The sequence below is a fragment of the Triticum aestivum genome, chromosome 6D, assembly GCF_018294505.1.
Source record: "Triticum aestivum cultivar Chinese Spring chromosome 6D, IWGSC CS RefSeq v2.1, whole genome shotgun sequence".
NCBI lineage: Eukaryota > Viridiplantae > Streptophyta > Magnoliopsida > Poales > Poaceae > Triticum > Triticum aestivum.
The window spans coordinates 29,040,182-29,059,696 of NC_057811.1; the positions used below are offsets into that span (position 1 = coordinate 29,040,182).

The 19,515-nt window shown below is 44.8% G+C and overlaps 3 protein-coding genes across 4 annotated transcripts; 2 read left to right on the plus strand and 1 right to left on the minus strand.

Moving 5' to 3' along the window:
* Positions 1-3,119: 3,119 nt before the first annotated feature.
* Positions 3,120-8,812, plus strand: LOC123143247 (glutamate receptor 3.1). Of its 2 annotated transcripts, none has more exons than XM_044562102.1 (7): positions 3,120-3,390; positions 4,971-5,309; positions 5,401-6,749; positions 6,825-7,102; positions 7,340-7,371; positions 7,483-7,889; positions 8,157-8,812. In XM_044562102.1, exons 2-7 carry the CDS (start codon positions 5,045-5,047, stop codon positions 8,595-8,597), a joined length of 2,772 nt encoding a protein of 923 aa, XP_044418037.1. In that variant the 5' UTR covers positions 3,120-3,390; positions 4,971-5,044; the 3' UTR covers positions 8,598-8,812. The 2 variants fall into 2 exon arrangements, with proteins under 2 accessions (XP_044418037.1, XP_044418036.1); XM_044562101.1 differs by lacking the exon at positions 3,120-3,390 and adding an exon at positions 4,560-4,879.
* Positions 8,813-9,394: 582 nt separating this feature from the next.
* LOC123143249 (peptidyl-prolyl cis-trans isomerase FKBP18, chloroplastic) lies at positions 9,395-10,957 on the plus strand. Its single transcript, XM_044562104.1, has 6 exons — positions 9,395-9,703; positions 9,980-10,050; positions 10,118-10,204; positions 10,298-10,447; positions 10,554-10,613; positions 10,705-10,957. The coding sequence occupies exons 1-6, from the start codon at positions 9,454-9,456 to the stop codon at positions 10,765-10,767; spliced, it is 681 nt and encodes a 226-aa protein (XP_044418039.1). The 5' UTR covers positions 9,395-9,453; the 3' UTR covers positions 10,768-10,957.
* A 147-nt stretch (positions 10,958-11,104) lies between these two features.
* LOC123143248 (UTP--glucose-1-phosphate uridylyltransferase) lies at positions 11,105-15,171 on the minus strand. The gene is made up of 21 exons (XM_044562103.1): positions 15,042-15,171; positions 14,872-14,919; positions 14,665-14,756; positions 14,475-14,565; positions 14,338-14,398; positions 14,176-14,253; positions 14,019-14,069; positions 13,859-13,932; positions 13,688-13,760; positions 13,551-13,608; positions 13,407-13,453; positions 13,102-13,167; positions 12,953-12,985; positions 12,785-12,837; positions 12,629-12,704; positions 12,452-12,508; positions 12,279-12,362; positions 12,106-12,204; positions 11,897-12,001; positions 11,591-11,662; positions 11,105-11,287 (listed from the first exon to the last, which is right to left on the minus strand). The coding sequence occupies exons 1-21, from the start codon at positions 15,098-15,100 to the stop codon at positions 11,261-11,263; spliced, it is 1,404 nt and encodes a 467-aa protein (XP_044418038.1). The 5' UTR covers positions 15,101-15,171; the 3' UTR covers positions 11,105-11,260.
* Between the last annotated feature and the right edge of the window lie 4,344 nt (positions 15,172-19,515).

Consider the following 19,515-nt stretch of genomic DNA (forward strand, 5'->3'; position numbering starts at 1 on the left):
CTTGTACTTCTATATATACCCTACACAAGGGTCAGATCAATACAACGAATATTTAGGCTCTATATATTTCTACAGGGTACGTAAAGGAAGAGAGTTAGAGAGTTGTATCTAGATCGGCGACGACGCACGTAAACCCCAGGAGAATGATGCACTCTCTCTGTAAACTTTTATAAGACGTTTCAGATCACAAATTATTCCACCTAGCTAATTAAAGACAGGCCCAGGCCGCTCCTAAACATAGCAGGTACATGACCAACAGATAGATATGTGAGAGGGTGACGTTTCGTCTTCCTGCCGACCTTGTGGTACACGTTTGATATTGTACAGAAACTGAGGTTGACTTGAATGACCAGTCGGCAGCTAAGATTGGTTACTGCTGAAAATGATTTCAAGGCTAGGGCTGCTGCATCTCCGTCTGCACGCGCGTGTCCACGTCATGTAGTCGACCTCCGGGCTGATCAGGTCGAAGTCCCTCTCGTTCCAAAATAGTACTACTACTAGTAATTTTCTCATGACACGTGACTATGCTCTTCCATTTGTGCATCATTTAGTTCCAGGTTTTTCAACCCAAACTTTTCATATTCTCAAAGCAACAATACATACTAGCAGCTAATCAGATCAGACAAGAGGGCATCCACCAACAACTTGCATCATGCCAATGATCCATCATATCTTACGATAATCTAATTAGTCAAGCATACAAGAATCCAATCGTTGTGACATGACCAGGAAAGAACACACTATGTTTGTTTTCACTGTTCGGGTTTCTATCATTCTCGGAAAATCTATTCAATACCATCCTTTGCCTTGTCACACACTCTAGCTAGGATGCCTACAGATATTCCATCAAAAATAATTTCATGTCATTACATTTTCAATAATTTTCACAATCATCATTTATGGAAAGCAAAGAGTAAGCAAGAACGCTGTCTGTTTTCCCCCAAAAAAATTGTACTTTACAAATCGTGTCAATGGCAAATGTTCTTTTTTTGCGAGGAAATCGCAAATCATGTTAACGGAAATCTCAGTAAGAACACAAATTGCATACCCTTGTCTCGGTCATGACCTAAACAATGATAGTGTATATATTTACAGAAAAAAAATTCTCATAATTAAAGGCATGGAGGTCCAGGTCCATGCTCCTAAGTTTGGTTGATACAAGAACAAGAGATACAGTCGCGAGACAGCTTCATGTCGAGCTTCTGGTACACGTTTGGTCTTCATTCCCTCATGCTAAGCTTAATATAACAGCTGAGGTTGACTTGATCACTTAGTAGTAGTTAGGTTATAACGATATTGAGTACGGCTGAAAATGGTTGGAAGCTAGGGCTGCTGCATCTGTCTGCCCAAGTCATCCCCATCATGTCTCCCTCCTGGTCATCCGAAGTCCCAGTCATCCCTACATGAATTTCTTAATACATGTGTGACATGCGTACGCAACATAGTCCAAGTTCCAAACCAAGCCTTCAATCTTGTCAAAGGAATCAAATAAGCAACGACTGATGAGGCAAGAGAGCGACAACCAACTTACATGGATGCTAATCCACATTTCACCATAATCTAATCTAATCTAATCGAGCACACGAGGATCCAATCATCGTGACGTGACCAGGAAATAATCGCACACATGCTTTTTTTTGTCTATTCTTCAGATATGTTTTTATTAAAAAAAATGTGCGCAGCTTGCAAAGATGCCTTCCTTTGCCCGGCCACGCACTCTAGCCATGGTTCTTCTTTTTAGCAAGGTTGCATCCGCACGCAGAAGCCAAGTACAAAAAAATCTTGGACCACCGTACAATGTCACGTACCGTACGCACCGGACGATCGGAACAAGGAGAAACCGCGTCGGCTGGACCGGCCGGCCGGCCGGATGCATGCGTCTTCACCGGCGACATCCCGCCACGTGGCCCCATGCAATGGTGACCTCAGCTCGATCCGGTCTTCCACGTGCATCACGCTTCCCCTCTCGGTTTTGTCAAAACTCGTTCAAGCTTGACAAGGTTCATATGATTTTCTTTGTCACATCTAGAGCAGCGCATAAAATACACCGGGAAAAGAAGCGCATGCATTTCATGATGCACTCGTTGATGTTGATTGCGTGAATTCTTTATGTATCTTTTTCATGATTTCATAATTGTGCGGTGGTGCGTTCATTTTAAGGGTAGTAGTAGCTGGGTGTTGTACTTTTGTTGTTTCACAGACTTCATTTACATATTGAAAATGGGGGCCAAGCTTGACTAAGCTTAACTTAAGTTTTGACTAAGCTTAACTATGTTTGACTTAAGACAAAATAAACATGGCTTGTACTCCCTTCGTCTGAAAAAACTTGTCTCTCAAATGAATGTATCTAGCACCAAGTTAGTGCTAGATACATTCATTTGAAGGACAAGTTAGTGCTAGATACCAAGTTAGTGCTAGAGGGAGTAGTATTTAAGGACAAGGGCATATTTGCTTTGTAAGTTACGAGCGAATGTTGAATTCTCACAAGACAAACGAAAATGGTCCTCATGTTTAATCAATCTCCTGACGAAACCATCAAAGCAACCCTTCTTTGAAACGCTAAAGGGAATTTAGCGGACACCCATGCATATTTGAGAGCTCGAGACAGACTAATGTTCTTTCCAAAACAAAAGCTGGTTTATACAATATCAATAAAACATCCGATACAACCAGATACGGGGGCAATTGAAACTAGAGGCATTAGATGTTGTTTCTGAAATGAAAATGCGGGTGAACCTGTCGTCGTTGCACCACCGTACATCATGCCGTCAACGTAAATGGACAGCATGAAGAAATCCAGCCACTGAAATACCCGCAAAGGCATCAGAGGGACACGTCGATCGCCGCAATAGTAAACTACCACCTACGACAGAGACTGGCAATCGCGCCAAGCATATCGGCGAGGGGATCACCCCGAGAGTTAGGGCAGACAACCGCGGTAGCATCGTCAAACCAAGCCGTTGTTGAAACTATTTTTCTTTATTTATTTATTTAAGTGTACATAGAGAAATCCAACATATACTAGATCACAAAATGCTTTGCCATCTATCTAAATCTCAGTAATAATAGGTCCATGGCCGACATGGCAGGCCATGTGCTCGCATTCCCCTCGGGGGTGGGTCCCGCCGGTCAGGGCGTCGGGTACCATCTCCATCTCCCTCTTTCTCCCCTGTCCCCTCCCCGCTATAATACCTTCACCTAAAAATAATATGACGACGAGCTCGACGGAAGCAGCTCCCGGTCGCCGTCGTGGGGTCCTCCTCCTCCGCCTGCTCCCCCCTGCTCCTATCCCGCCCTTCCCCAAGCCGTCTTCCATCGAGCGCCGCCGCAGCAGCAGCATCCGCGGGGGAGGTGGAGATTTCCTCCTCCGAGGGCGCCGCATCCAGCACCGTAAGTCCAAATCTCCTTTGCGTTTCTCTCTGTTCTTGCTCTGCAACCCCCTTCTCCGGTACCAATGCCCGCCATTCCCCCGTTTCTTGGGTCCTCTGGCCGAGGAATCCGAGGTCAAGCTGTGGTCTTCCCCAGTTCCCCTCCCCTACTGGCCGTGGACTGATCCCCCGGCAATGGCGGCCCCGGCCGCCGCCGCCGCCGGGCCTGCTCCCGCGCGTCCGCGAGGTGTTCGGCCGATTGCCGCCGTACCGTGCCGTACGGTGTCGGTCGGGCTGGCCCTGGGGTTTCATTCCGTTCACAGTCAGTTGCTCAGCTGACGAAATGCTGAAATCCATGCTCAGTTGCTTCGGCCCAAATCTGTGCACGCAAATGTTTCCATTTTTCGTAAGAACCAACCTTGAGCGTTACTATTAGTATCCTGGCGTTTCTTTGTTCGCTTGCTGTCCGTCTGATTGACAAGAGAAAAGGGGGTGAAGCAAGAGAAAATGTTCCGTTGCTTACTAGAAATGGGTGTTTTTTCATTCTTGTTAACGAGTTTGGCTGAATCATCTGTTGTTGTTCTTGTAAGTTGCTTCTCTCTGCGATATTCAGTCCGTTGGTTTTGTAATTGCTTCCTTCAGATTGACACCTGCTTCTTTGTTACTGTTTTTCTTTCAACATTTGGATTGACCCCCTACTGGCTGTGGCCTGTGGATTCATCTCCCGGTAATGGCGGCCCTGGTTGTTGTGACGGTGTTACCACTGGGTCTTAGCCTGCTCACAAAGTGTTCGGCGGATTGCCTCCTTACGGTGTCCTCCGTCCTGGTCTCCTTTGAGTTCTTCAGTCCGTTTATCGTCAGTTGCTAAATGAATGAAATGCTGGAATCTGTGGTTAGCTGGTTTGGTACTTTGCTCGGCTGGCATCTTAGGCAGGGTTTCCTTTTTGCAGGAAGCTCCCTTAACCTTAAGCGTCGTATCCTGGTATAATATGTTTGTTTGTTTGTTTGCTTGCTGTCTGATGATTAAGACAAGGGGTTAAGGATAAGAATAAATACCTTATACGTTGCATAATCCAAAGTTTGTTCCCTGCATAGCAATAGTGTGTTCAAACTGAAATCTGTTGAGAGCAGTTGGTCCACACCACACGTTTGGCTTTTAATTCAAGGACCATAATGATTTTTGGTTTTCTTGGATGAGTATATGTGAACAAAAATGCTGGATGCTTGCCGGCCCAACCTACGATCTGTATCTTCTTTCTAGGAGCAGTATAAGCAGATAACATCAATGGCACAAACCGAAATGTTGTTTTGCTTACTACAAATGGATTGTTTTCATTCTTAACGTGTTTGGTCGAAACATCTGTTGTTGCTCAGTTCAGTTACTTTTTGTTTTGCAATATTCAGTCCATTTGTTTCTTAATTACAGCTAGTGCATCCTTCAAATTATTATTTGCTTCTTTGGTACTGTTTTTTTTTTCCTTTGGACGTTTGAACCGAGGCTTCAAATGTTGGTACTGTCTACACCGACTATGTTACATTAGGGAATACAAGAACTATGCATTTGTATCACAATAACATCTGCTCTGTGATTTTTTCTTACAGGGGGATCTGAACTCATTAATAATCTTCTAAGATGCGAATAAGCATCCAGTAGCCTTTGCACCGTTTGAGGGACAATGGGGATAGCTTTTCCCATGGTGTTGGTTCTCTCTCTGCTCCTGTACACTAATGGCATCTCCAAGAGCTTAGCTGCAAGGCCTCCAGTTGTGAATATTGGGTCTATTCTTCAATTGAACTCCACCACTGGAGGTGTTGCGGCGATTGCCATCAATGCAGCCTTGGAGGATATCAACTCTGATCCAACAGTTCTAAATGGAACAACGTTAAAGGTTGAAACCAAGGATACAAATTGCTTTGATGGTTTCCTTGGCATGGTTCAAGGTAGACTAGCTTTAACGTCATCATTTTGTATTGTTAAAATAGTTGCTTCTGTTCTGGAGTTGTGACAATGATATCGTATTCCTTGTATCAGCTTTGCAGTTCATGGAGACTGATGTTATTGCAATCGTTGGCCCCCAGTGCTCCGCAATTGCTCATATCATTTCATATGTAGCAAATGAGCTCCGAGTCCCCTTGATGTCCTTTGCGTCTGATGCTACTCTTTCATCGATACAGTTCCCATTCTTTGTCAGGACTGCTCCCAGTGATCTCTATCAAATGGCAGCTGTGGCAGCAGTTGTGGACTACAACCACTGGAAGATAGTGACTGCCATATATGTTGATGATGATTATGGTCGAAATGGCATTGCTGCTTTGGATGACGCACTCACTGCGAAGCGCTGCAAAATCTCCTACAAGATTGGATTTCCTGCAAATGCTAAAAAGAGTGAGCTCATTAATTTGTTGGTTAGTGTCAGTTATATGGAGTCTCGTGTTATCATCCTCCATACTGGTGCTGAACCTGGACTCAAGCTTTTCTCTATGGCAAACCGGCTAAACATGATGGGCAATGGCTATGTATGGATTGCAACCGACTGGCTTTCTGCATATCTTGATGCTAATTCATCAGTTCCTGCTGAGACTATATCTGGTATGCAAGGTGTTCTTACTTTACGGCCACATATCCCCAACTCAAAGATGAAGAGTAATTTGATCTCCAAGTGGAGCAGACAAAGTCAGAAGTACAACCATAGTGATCTTCGTGTAAATACTTATGGTTTTTATGTTTATGATAGTGTATGGACAGTAGCTCGGGCTCTGGATGCCTTCTTCGATGATGGTGGTAGCATTTCCTTCTCAAATGACTCGCGGTTGCGTGATGCAACTGGGGGAACTCTTCACCTTGAAGCAATGAGTATTTTTGACAAGGGAAGGAAATTATTGGAGAAGATTAGAAAGGTAAACTTCACTGGGCCGTCTGGGCACGTGCAATTCGATGCTTCAGGTGACCTCATTCATCCTGCATATGAGATCATAAATGTCATCGGAAATGGCATGCGGACCATTGGTTTTTGGTCAAACTATTCTGGCTTGTTGTCAACTGTCCCTCCAGAGGCTCTATATTCAAAGCCCCCAAATACTTCTCTAGCCAATCAGCAACTCTATGATGTTATTTGGCCTGGGGAGACTGCACAGAGGCCTCGAGGATGGGTTTTTCCTTCTAATGCCAAGGAGTTAAAAATTGGTATTCCCAACAGATTCAGCTTCAGGGAGTTTGTCACGAAAGACAATGTTACCGGGTCAATGAAGGGTTATTGCATCGATGTCTTTACTCAGGCATTGGCTTTGCTTCCTTATCCTGTTACCTACAAGTTCGTACCTTTTGGGAGTGGTACTGAAAATCCTCATTATGACAAACTCATAGAGATGGTTGAATCAAATGTAAGTATGAATTGTTTTTTCCTTTTTCTACACATTCCATCATACCGTACTGACCAGGGTTATCTTATTCTGCAGGAGCTTGATGGAGCTGTAGGGGATATCGCAGTTACAATGAAGCGCACAGTAAATGCTGATTTCACCCAGCCTTTCATTGAAACAGGATTGGTTATCTTGGCTCCGGTTAAAAGGCATATAACAACGTCCTGGGCATTCTTGCAGCCATTTACTTTGGAGATGTGGTGTGTTACAGGGTTGTTCTTTCTTGTTGTGGGTGTGGTTGTTTGGGTTCTTGAACATCGAATCAATGATGAGTTCCGCGGCTCGCCACGACAACAAATGATAACTATTTTCTGGTAAGGAGCTTAGCTGCATCTTTTGTATCCTCAGTTCCTCACTAGAACAATTGCCACTTAATGCACCCACATGAAGCATCTAGTGATTATCAATTAACTATTATCTTGTGGTGATATATATATGATGCATTGGTTTTATTGTCTTCTTTTTTCACATACTCTTGCGAAATGCTCTTATGACAGTCATTCCTTGCTATCAAAACTGTGATTATAATCTCAATCTTCTATTATCTGCAGGTTCAGCTTTTCGACTTTGTTCTTTGCACACAGTGAGTTAATGAACCTATCTCTTGTGTTTTTTTGGCTATATATATATATATATATAAAGTAATTTTGTTCTGACACATGACCCGTGATTTTTCATCTGTATCTGTTCCCAGGAGAAAATACTATGAGCACCTTAGGGCGCGGCGTGTTAATCATATGGCTGTTTGTTGTTTTGATCATTCAATCCAGCTATACCGCGAGTCTTACTTCCATCCTGACCGTGCAACAACTTGATACTTCTATAAAAGGAATTGATGACCTGAAAAATAGTGATGCTCCTGTTGGTTTCCAAGTTGGTTCTTTTGCACAAGACTACATGGTTAATGAACTGAACATCTCACGGTCAAGGCTACGAGCTCTCGGTTCCCCAAAAGAATATGCTAAAGCCCTCGAGCTTGGCCCTAAGAAAGGAGGTGTTATGGCCATCGTTGACGAGCGCCCCTATGTTGAACTGTTTTTGTCAACTTACTGCAAGATTGCGGTAGCCGGCTCAGATTTCACCAGCAGAGGATGGGGCTTTGTAAGTACATTTAAACTAAGTTATTTAACATAGCTTCAAAATACAAGGATACAATATTTGGCTGTTGAAATCCTGAAACAACAGTTTTAACTTCCAACAGTTGTGTATGCTGTCTAGTACTCCCTCTGTAAACAAATAGTATAAGAGCGTTTAGATCACTATTATGTAACCTTTCTTGCACTTCTTTTACTGGTGAAATCTAAAATCTACACCTGCTTTAATTTCACGAATGAATACTTAGCACCTTACAAAAGTTCATTCTGCCAGGCATTTCCAAGGGACTCCCCGCTGCAAGTGGACCTGTCGACCGCGATCCTGTCACTGTCAGAGAACGGGGAGCTGCAGCGGATCCACGACAAGTGGCTCAAGACAGGCGAGTGCGCAGCCGACGAAAGCGAGATGATCAACTCGAACCAGCTCCGCCTCGAGAGCTTCTGGGGCCTGTTCCTCATCTGCGGCGTGGCGTGCGTCATCTCGCTGCTCATCTACTTCGGCATCATGCTGCGCAAGTACATGAGGCACGAGCCGAAGAAGAGCCTCCGGAGGTTCATCTCGTTCGTCGACGACAAGGAGCCGCCGAAGAACCGGAAGAAGCGGTCCATGAGCCTGCCTGCGAGCTCGACGGCCACCGCGCCGATGACCGCCCTCGACGTAGAGAGGCCGGCCCGGCCCGTCAGGAACGGCAGCGTCATCGATATAGAAGGCTAGTTCTTGTGTACAAAAGCTAAGACATTATATATATACACGTTTCGACCCGAGGTATGCTATTCTTCGGGTCGGTTTAGCCGATCTTATGGAGGGGGGAATAGATTCAGAGGCTGTGTAGGGGAGATTATTCTGTAGGTTCCTGGCAACTGGGAACTTGTATATAAGCTGTTGTCCTTGATGGTGTTGTGGTGAAATGAAGGAATGTGTTTGTCTGAGTGCCTTTTTCTCTTCAGAGTTTCTGCTGTTGCCTGCCTTGGCACTGAATGGATGTGAGAAGGCAGGTCTTTCATTTAATTTCATTTTTGTGAAATTGCAGAGATTTGAACTTCTGCATCCCAGATTTTTATTTGATGTTCTTGGTTGGAAGTGCAATTAGTTACAAGGATACATTCTGTAAAAAAAATAAAACCACCTTCACTGCTTGTAAACTGAAAGCTGCAGGTTCACAAGGCAATGGTCTGAGCATGCAGAAGTTCTCATACAGAACTATCACAGGTAGCTTGTCTTGAACACTGATTTTTTTTTTCTCTCATCACAAATAACACAATTTGTATTTTTTAAGAATTACTAAACTATTTTAACTAGCAAATACAAAAACTCGAGTGATATAATAAAATAAATATGAATGCATAAAAAGGGAAAGTAAATAAGTACCGCACTATGTGGTTTCTGAACATTGTAAGAAAATATTTTAAAAAAGACATCTAAAAAATAATGGAGCAGTAATTAATAAGGTATAAAATGGGGAAAATGGAATATTCTGATTTTTGTGTACCCTACCGTTTATGGATATGCTGATGTGGTGGCGGCAGGCGGCCGAGCGCGCGCCATTCCGACCCACCATCATCCCTTCCCCATGCCTCCTCCTCCGCCGTCCATGGCGCCCTCCGCCCTGCCTTCCAGAACCTTCCACCGCCACTCCCTTCGCTCCCAGGACCCTCCTCCTCCGAGGGAGGCCACCGTCCCCTGCTGCGTCTCCCGGCGGCGGGCCGCCGCGCAGCTCCTCCTCTCGGCCGGCCTCCTGACTGCCGTCTCGTCCTCGCCGCCGGCGCTCGCCGCCAGGAGGGGCCGCCGGACCATCGCGCCGGAGGACTACGCGTCCACACGTACGTCGCCGAGCCTCCTCCCCCCGCGCCCTTGGTTCCTGCTCAGATTTCCGCCCAAAAGTTTGGCCCTTTCCGACTGAATTCTGAAGCTGATTAGTCTCATACAGTGTTTCTTTTTCTTTTTCTTTTTTGCTGTCAATTGATCCATGTGATATCAAGAACTGCAAATTATGTTTACAATAGTTACAGTCTCTCCGTTCCATGAATCATCGCTATTACATTGGTTAAATTAAACTCGGTGTTCGACTAATCTGATGTGAGAACCATTGGGGGCAGCTGATGGCCTGAAGTACTACGATCTCATTGAAGGGAAGGGCCCAACTGCCGAGAAGGGATCAACTGTCCAGGTAATCAAATTCAACCCTGCTTTTCAGTCTTTAACTGAAACTGATTGTCACTGCTGTTTTTCTGAAGGTTCATTTCGACTGCATATACCGTAGCATCACCGTGGTGTCGAGCCGTGAGGCCAAGCTCCTGGCAGGGAACCGGAGCATCGCACAGGTTATGTGGCAAAATACTCCTGACACCGTATATGGTAGCGCTGCTGGTTTAGCGCGGTAGGAACTAAGATTTTTGTCTGTCTTCCTCTAGTAGCCCTATGTGTTCACCGTCGGATCGCTGCCTGGAAAAGAGCGGAAGCGCGATTTCGCAGACACCGCCAACGGGCTGTTCTCCGCGCAGGCTTCGCCGAAGCCTCCACGGGCCATGTACATGATAACCGAGGGGATGAAAGTTGGGGGGAAGGTATGGACAAGGAGAACTTGCACGAGTGAAGAATAATCTGGTGTTTTTTGTCTTCGGTATGATAACTGACCTGATCTGCTGTTCTGTTTACGTGTTGGTTATGCAGAGGAGGGTGATTGTCCCTCCAGACCTGGGTTATGGGAAAAAGGGGCAGGGCGAGATACCGGTAAAAAACCTCAGTTTCTTCTAGTTTGATGATTGAGCATCTGAGTGCATTCAGCTATTGATGAGTTATTTAATTCCATCCTACTTTGCAGGCTGATGCTAGTTTTGAACTGAATATAGAGCTTTTGGAAGTGATCCCTCCTACAGAAAGCTGACCATTTTTGCTTACACATGGAAAAGACTGATGAGGTACTTGTGAAGCTTCACAAATTTTAGAGGGATGTATTTGCTTTATACTTTTTTCGTTCTTATCAAACGAGAGCTGTAACCGAGAATATGTTAATATTATATTTTGGCTGGACATATATCGAAACGTTGGGACGCAAAGCTTTTGCGTTTTGTCGATTTTGCTTGTTTCCCCTTAAAGGGCTTGTTTCTAACAAGTACTCCCTCCGTCCCATAATGTAAGACGTTTTTTGACACTACACTAGAGTCAAAAAATGTCTTAGATTATGGGACAGAGGGAGTAAAATCTAAGATTAGAAGCAAAACTTAAGTAGGTAGAAATGTTCACTTTGATGTATTTATGTTGAAGCAAACTGTATCACAGATATTCACCACAATGTCATGGTGCATGTATGACTCATAGCAGATTCTATATAGTAAAATTGATCTGCCATTGTGATGTCAGCATGTTCTGATGCTCATTTAAAGGTCCTCAGGGCCGTTGATGTCCTGAAATAAAAGAGAAAAAAAATATTTTGTTAAAGAGAAAGGTGCTAGCAGCTTAGTTTTTGATTGAGACATAAATGGGCATCTCAAATAAGGTTTTAGTTTGTTACCAGAAACTAAATGATGAAAATTAGTCAATTATGTAAGACTTCTGATTATTTTAATGATGTCAGTAATTCTTTTGTTTAATTTGAAACTATTCCAACGCTGATAAACAAGTAAACAGACAAGAACTAAGATCTCTGTTGCTTTTAAACTGCTGAATTCATGAAACACCAATGAGAACATGCATCTTGGGAAAGATACCTTGTTCTCAATCACTTTTCCATCTGGGATTTCCAGCTTAACACCAGGTTTTGCTGTGATGGTCACCTTACCCTACAAAAGTTTTAAAAGAAAACATACATCTTTACTCCAAGTTTTTTAAACTTTGAGATATATATCTTCATAAATAGCCATAGGTCAGAACAGCAATCATATGAGAAGCAAAGCTACACATTATCCAGGTAATGCATCCATTGAAAATAGCAGGTCATAAATAGTCTGAACATGTTGTCTAAGAACTGCAACTACAGTAAAAATTGTAATAATTCAACAACTTTGTCTGAATACCTTCAGCACGATGCCAGAACCAAACCAAACATCACCGGAAACCTTCAAGCTGTCGAGCTCAACAATGCTAGGAATCGACTTGAAGCGGCCAAGGAAGCACCCAACCTGCCAGTGCATGTATGAACAAGATCGGCTTATTTATATTTGGAGTTTAAAAGTAAATGGTAAAACTCTTTCGTTCTGGCGAGGAGTTAGTGTTGGAGCCTGACCTTCTTGAACTCAGGGCCAAGTTCAATTGAGGGATTTGATGGATTTGTTCTAGCTGCATTACGTGTAACGAAGCCATCAACCAGGGTATACAGATCAGACTGCAGGGCAAAAGTAATTTGAGTTAGAATTAGGAGTGTTAACTTCAAGAATTTGTTCAGCATATAGCACAAACCTGTACTAGCTGCAAGTCTGATGTTGCCTTCACCGGTAGGAACCGGGACCTCGGAACATTCATGCCGATTGCGTGGTCAAAGAACTGATTCAAAAAATATATGATTTGTCATATTTATATGTAGCATAAGGCTATGATTATGGGTATATAGGTTAGTAGTAGTTTTTTAGTACCCTGATCGCGGCTCCAGCTGCAGTTTCCAACTGAAGGACTTTCACGCCCTCAACTTCCTGAAATGATTTTGTTGCCCATCACAATATTTGTTAAATTCTTCATAAATCGTAAGTAAAACTAACAAAGCTCATGGAGCAATCCTGGCGTGAAAATAATTCTCTAAAATGCATTATTACCTTCGGGTTTGGAATGATCTCCATCTTGAGTGCATCAGCCTCGACAAGGCGTTTGATAGCCTTCAAGCTCACCCATCTATAAAAGCAGGTAGTAGTGTTATATAACACTGAAATGGTCTTTATAAAACTGAAATGAAAAACTATGAATTCACTTACAGATTGTTGGTGTTGAAGATCTTGAATTTCTCAATTGACTTGAACTCATTGACCTAGGTTTCAGAAAAATGTGGAAACAATCTCAGAAAAGACGTACAGTAATTGCTGCGGTGCTGTTTGGTTTTTGATCATTTATTATGCCATTGCAGTTTCTAGTTTATGACTTACATGTGCATCAGGAACCTGTGCAATCTCCAGAAGCTGAAAAAATAAAAGGGAAAATTGTTGTCGTTATGTTTCCAGACGCAAATCCCCACTATCATTCATGAAATTGGTTTGCAAACTTATGCGACTACAAAGAAGAAACATAAGCTAACCTGAACCCTCCCTTCATATGAGATCAGTGTGCCACCTTTCACATCGGCCAAAGTTTTCGGGGTAACCTGAAGGAAGGCTCTTAATCTTCTTTAGCAACAAACCAAATCTAATCTATCTTCAATGTATACTACTCCCTCCGTTCCTAAATATTTGTCTTTTAGAGATGTCAAATGGACTATCACATACGGATGTATATAGACATATTTTAGAGTGTAGATTCACTCATTTTGCTCCGTATGTAGTCGCTTGTTAAAATCTCTAGAAAGACAAATATTTAGGAACGGAGGGAGTATGATTTACATACCTCCATGCAGTATTCATTCTGCTTGTGGATCAAGTGGTTCAGTATCTCTATTCAACAGTTAAGTAAATAAGCAAGGTATCCTTTTTCTTACAGCTGGAATTTTTGTCAAAGTAAATATTGAATATCATGTTTATGTAAGGATACTCATGTCAACGATAGCGCCCAAGTTATCTGAGTTTGCGATGAAAACGTATTCTTTTCCCTGCAATAGTGTAAAAACATAACGATAATGTTACATGCTTGGAAACTTGATGAGAACTTTTCCCCAGATGATTGCAAACCTGTGAGAGTAGTAAATCGAGCTTGCCGCTGTTCATCAGGGATGGGAAGATGTCACCATGGCCAGGAGGGTACCTTCATATATTTGTGTAACAAAGAAGATGTGGTTAAAATTACACTGTGATTATTGTTATACCAGAATTTGCTGATCCGGTGACGCGTGAATGTCTTACCAGCCATCCTTGTCAGTCTTCCCCTTGGAAGGCCACGGCAAGAACTCGTCGGCCACGACACGAGGATACTGGCTCTGCATATCAGAACAGAATTGGTAGATGTCATGAGCTTACATACCTGACGGAAACACCAAAACAGAATCTATCTGTCTTGACATACCTGGTTGAACGTATGGATTTGGATGTTTGAATTGGCGTATTTCTCGACAATCTGCGGCGCAAAATGTACTAATCAGCACGATGAGGGGAAAATGTTTTTCAAACAGGCTTCCAGCCGCGAATGCCAGGAGAGATTCGGGTGGTGGCGATTGATCTACCTTCAAGGTGTCGTCATGGGTGTTGAAGGAGTTCATCAGGAGCAGCGGCACGTTGCTGCCATACTTCTTGTTCAGGGACTGCAAAAACAGGTAGAACAACAGCATTTGCTTTGGATCTCAAAAAGAAAAGGACAATGCATGATGCTCAACCCCGGCCCCTACCTCGATCTGGACCACGATCAGGTCGAGGAAGGTGAACCCGTTTCGCACCTCGATGACCGACCTGAAATGTTCATCCAGAGATCAATGTGCTAATTGCCAGCACCATGTATGTTGATAAGATGAATGTGGCAGCTTACTTTGGGCCTGTGCACCCCATGGTGGTCCCCAGGCCGCCGTTGAGCTTGAGCACGGCGAGCTTGTCGAGCAGCGCCTTGGTCGCCGCCAGGTCTGCAATTTTTTGATTCAACAGACAGGGTCATCACCAAATTTCAGTTTCATGCCCAAGACGACGGAGGAGAAGAAGATGGCCGTCTCATCGGCGCGCACCTTCCGGCGGGGCCGCTAGGGTGTCGTATGGCACCACCACCTCGTCGGTCGGCGTGTGGATCTTGCCCCACTCGATTTGCTCCTCGTTGCCGCTTCTCGCCGCCAAAGGAAAACCAACCATGGTCAGAACTCAGAACAGCATCCACGCCATGGATGATGAACGGGAGCAGAACCATCGGTGATGCGACATAAAGAAAGAGAAATTACCTGAGGTAGCGGGAGACGAGGCTGATGAACCCGGACTTCTCCTTGTCGCTGCACGCAACGCAGCACAGAGAAATTAAGCAAGCGATCCATCGGACAAGACATACATAAAGGTAAAGACATGCGGCAATGGCGACGGCTGGCGTCCGATTGACAGGGAGAGAGCGATCGACCTGATCTGGCCGAGGCCGGCGACGGCCTCGCGCAGCTTGGCGAGCTTCTCGTCCGCCATTGTCGTTGCGAGAGAGAGAGCTTGGCGCGTGTGCGGGGAGAGATGTGCGTGAGAAGAGGAGGATCGAGGGTGGTCGGAGGTAGGAGAAGGAGATGTCGATGGCTATTTATACAAGGGAAACAGGGACGCGAAAGGAGGGGGACGCGCGCGAAGTTAACGGCCGGACCGTTAACAGCTTTGCCCCTACAAAAAAATCTTGACGGCTAAAAATTGATAGTACTAAAAATTAAATCACAAAAATATTGGTTCCCACTAGCTCTCATCTTACTATTTTCTTATTTAAAAAGGGCCTAAGGCCATATACCAAGTATCACAATTTCTCACAAAAACACCCTTACAAAAAATAGAAATACATTTAAAATCATAGGGTGCCTCAGTACTTTTTCTCTTGCATCCACCGGTGGAAAACACACCAACATAAAGTAAATAGCATGAGAGAACATTATTCCTAACTTGGGGCAATGCCGCCGATTCGTCACCCCACAACAAACACGACGACTCCCTAAAGAAAATCTGAAGAAGAAAAATCACCCATGCCGTTGTACGACAGGTCCGAGTTTGATGCCGAGCGGCCTCCGAATCGTTGCCCCGCCAGCACCAATGCCCTCTTCTTCTATGGTCTAGCCAGACCGGGCCACCGATGAAGATCTCCACGTCGGATCCCTCTGGCTTCACCAATGCCGCTGTCGCGCACTACCTGACGAAGACCGCCGCCAAAGCACATATCTCCTTCGCCATCCCACAACAACCCCCAACACCTCAACAGTAGGCCCTGATCTAGACCTCCCCTCTGTAGCTGGCGCCGCACGGGCTTTGCCGACGGTGAGAGGGGAAAATGTCGGGTGGCAGCTAGGGTTTCTGAGTTGTCTGTCTTAGAAAATGATTCGCTAAAATTACCCATCGTTTGTCATTAGCTCTTATCTATGAGATTTAACTAAGTCTCATCTCAATAACAACAACATAAAAAATGGTTGTTTATTTTTTTTCATTTTTTTCTTCTTTCACTTTTATTTTTCCTCATTTTTGTTTTCTTTCTTCACCTTTTTATATTCTATTTCTTCTCTTGAAAATATACGCAAGGACACTTGCACATGTAGATCAGGCGTGCAACTTTAGTTGTTCGCGGTCTGTGGATATGCAGTTGTTGCACACAATCAGGGGTGCAACTATAGTTTCATGCCGATAAGCGGATGTGGAACCGTACTTACAGGCATCGTTAAAAAAGAAGTGCAACTATATTTTGGTAGTTTTCTAAGGAAAGAAAACAAGATCCCGAGAGGCGGGTGGAGAAAAAGCTCAAATGGCCTCACTAGTGATAAAAAATTGGGCGTAGCTAAAAAAACATAGGAAAAAGGCATGACTACAGAAAGAAACTTCGACTATACAAGAGATTGTGTGGTAATAAATTCTAAATCTCTGTAAAATTAATATAAGATTTTTCATACTCCCTCTGTAAACAAATATAAGAGCATTTATAGATTACTAAACTAGTGATCTAGACGCTTTTATATTTTCTTTACGGAGGGAGTATTAGTTTACAGACGGAGTATTTAATTAACTTGTATATCATGTAAATATAAAATGCTTTTGCAACGAAACCAGCATATAAAACAATACACAATGACTACAAAACAAAGGCAATCAAAAGTATTAGGAGTAATTTTCTTTTTGAGAACTCTTTGGGGGCGTTACATTCTCCCGTCATCGGCTCATTCAGGCATGCAGGAAATGCACAGTCCATCTCCAGCTCCACCAGCACACAGAAAATGCAGCTGCAAGTGAGACAGGCAACTCTAGACATGCATGTCAATCGTCTGAACTCTATATATGTTGGTTAAGAGTCTTTGTTTGTAGTATGATTGAGGTTATACAATGATACACTAGGGTCCTGGGCCTGGCTACTACTCCCTTCGTTTCTAAATATAAGTTTTTTTTAATATTTAAATATGAATTACGTGCGAATATATATTGATATAGTTTAGAGTGTAGATTAACTCATTTTTCTTCGTATGTAGGCCATATTAAAATATCTAAAAAGACTTATACTCCCTTCGTTCCTAAATATAAATCTTTGTAGAGATTCTAGTATGAACCACATACGGATGCATATAAACGCATTTTAGAGTATAGATTCACTCATTTTGCTCCGTCTCCAACCTAAATGTGGAATCACTACAAAGATTTATATTTAGAAACGAAGGGAGTATTTAGTAACAGAGGGAGTACGTAGACAAGAGTTGAAATGCATGCATGTGAGGGCACATGATTTCAGAAGAGGGATAATGTGGCGAGTGTACGAGCAACTCCGACACGGTGACCCAAATGAACACCAATTTTGTCCACTTGGGTCACCCTTTTGCTCGACCGTGTCGCTTTTTTGTTTGGATCAGCCGGTGCATCCAATCGGGAGGCATACGCATTTTTGTGCAGGTGCATCCCGGCATTTCATCGAACACGTCGCAGGCAGGGACGCCGGTGTACGTTGACCATGGCCGGGACGAGCTGCATCCCACACGCGAGCGCGTATGACGGGCGCCTGGCCGGCCGCGACCACCTGCTCCAGCAGCACCGGCCGGGCGTGAGGAGGCGAGGCCGGCGGTCGAGCTACAACACGGAAGCGGACGGACGCGAGAGCTCCGATGCGGAGAAGGCACGGCGGGGGTGCGAGACGAGGCAAGGCGAGCGCGGCAAGCATGGCAGCTAGACGCGACGAGTATGGCGCGGCCGGGCGCACGGGCTCCAACGCGGTGACGCGCGAGCGGAGACAGCAGGCTGAGGCCGGGCGTGCGAGCTCCACTGCTCAATGCGCGAGCGGCGAGCTAGCTAGCTAGCACGTGGCCACCGGCTGGCTGGCTAGCTAGCACGCGGCAGCGGCTACGTCGCACGTGGCAGGCGGCCGGGAGGCGAGGCCGACGCCGACACGTCCGCCTTGTCAGAGCAAGGCGGTGGTGGGCATGGTGGGCCATGGAAGGGAGAGAAAAGAAGGAGAGAGATGAAATGAGGAGGTGGATGAAAGATGTGTCAGGCCGGAGAAAGCGCCTCCGACTTAAATGTGATCAAATTAGAACGGAAATGAGTTTAAACGAACACAAAATAAAAATGGGTTCTGGTCACCGTTGGAGTTGCTCTAACCACTCCAGAAATCATGCTGCACAAGTGGACTGCGCTGGGCTGGAGTGGGTGCCGTTTATTTCCAAGTCGTCAAAAGAGGACAAATTAAGTCACCAACTATTAGGATTAACTGCCACCAACTATTGGAAAGTCCTAAGTGTTCATACAGTGCTAGCTGAGCTAGCATTAAATGCCATTAGGATTTCTGATTTCTGAGCAAGGCCATTATATATATATATAATAAGTAGGTAGCACTGCTAGGTGTATTAACTACGTAGTTCATAGTACTCACTGTCAGTCTCCAAGTCGTCAAGAGAGGACAAACTCCACTGCTTGGAGTACTAGTTTTGCTAATTCATACTAGCTGTACCAACTACACTCAGGGATTCAATGGCAGTTAACGCTAGTTCATACCACTAACTAGTTAGTGTTCATGCAGTACTAATCAAGAACTAATGTATCACGGAGAAGGAGCAGTTTTAATATGCTCGCTCTTACCCCCTCTTTCTTTTCTTTTTTGCGGGTGAAAGAAAATTCCATTTCTCACACATAAAGTGCCTCGGCCTTACACAAGTCTGGGACCTCCTCCGGTCCCGATTCCAGCCAAACAACCGTGCGTTTATGAACTCTACCGTAGTTCGCAAGATAGTGGCTTACACCATTCTACTCTCTACGTACATGAACTAGCTTTATTTCTCTACCTCCTGACATCAAGCGTCTAATCTGGTCGATGAGCATAGCAAAGCGAGATTTGTCCGGCCCCGGTGCTGCTATCGCATGTAGTGCCACCGAACAATCTGTTTCCATCACCATAGGCAAAGGAGTCCACTGCAATGCCAGGTTGAGCCCCTCCATGCATGCATGTAGCTCGGCCTCAAGGGGGTCAGAGCACGTCCGTAGTTCCCTGCAGGAAGAAAAGATGATATCACCGGTGTCGCTGCGAAGGACCATGCCCGCTCCAGCCTCTCCACTCGTGGCAATGAAGGAACCATCGACGTTTAGCTTTGTCCACCCCGAGGCTGGCCTGGAACAGTGCAGCAGCACAGGCGGCGCTCGGCTCTCCAGCTGCCCGAGCCGTTTCGGGGCAAGCGTGTCCACCACCTGCTTCCCCTTGCCGAGGTCCGTCTCCGATGCGTTCTGGAGCCCCACCAAAGAGTCAACGTAGCTGGTGAGGAAGCGTTTGGATACTTCGATCGGCGGCGGCTTCTTGTGGTGCACCAGTTCGTTGCGAATGTACCAACATCGCCACAACGTCATCATGAGCATCATCCTCTCCATATCCGGCAGATCGCAAAGGGCTTGGG

Bases quoted from the DNA above. Each gene is read 5' to 3' on its own strand.
- LOC123143247 (XM_044562102.1), top strand. From the start codon at position 5,045: ATGGGGATAGCTTTTCCCATGGTGTTGGTTCTCTCTCTGCTCCTGTAC. The intron at 7,103-7,339 runs GTAAGGAGCTTA...TATTATCTGCAG, and splicing joins CAAATGATAACTATTTTCTG to GTTCAGCTTTTCGACTTTGT. The intron at 7,372-7,482 runs GTGAGTTAATGA...ATCTGTTCCCAG, and splicing joins GACTTTGTTCTTTGCACACA to GAGAAAATACTATGAGCACC.
- LOC123143249 (XM_044562104.1), top strand. From the start codon at position 9,454: ATGCCTCCTCCTCCGCCGTCCATGGCGCCCTCCGCCCTGCCTTCCAGA. The intron at 9,704-9,979 runs GTACGTCGCCGA...CATTGGGGGCAG, and splicing joins GGAGGACTACGCGTCCACAC to CTGATGGCCTGAAGTACTAC. The intron at 10,614-10,704 runs GTAAAAAACCTC...CCTACTTTGCAG, and splicing joins AGGGGCAGGGCGAGATACCG to GCTGATGCTAGTTTTGAACT.
- LOC123143248 (XM_044562103.1), bottom strand. From the start codon at position 15,100: ATGGCGGACGAGAAGCTCGCCAAGCTGCGCGAGGCCGTCGCCGGCCTC. The intron at 14,920-15,041 runs GTCGATCGCTCT...CGTTGCGTGCAG, and splicing joins GCCGGCCTCGGCCAGATCAG to CGACAAGGAGAAGTCCGGGT. The intron at 12,838-12,952 runs GTAAGTCATAAA...TCTGAAACCTAG, and splicing joins CACAGGTTCCTGATGCACAT to GTCAATGAGTTCAAGTCAAT.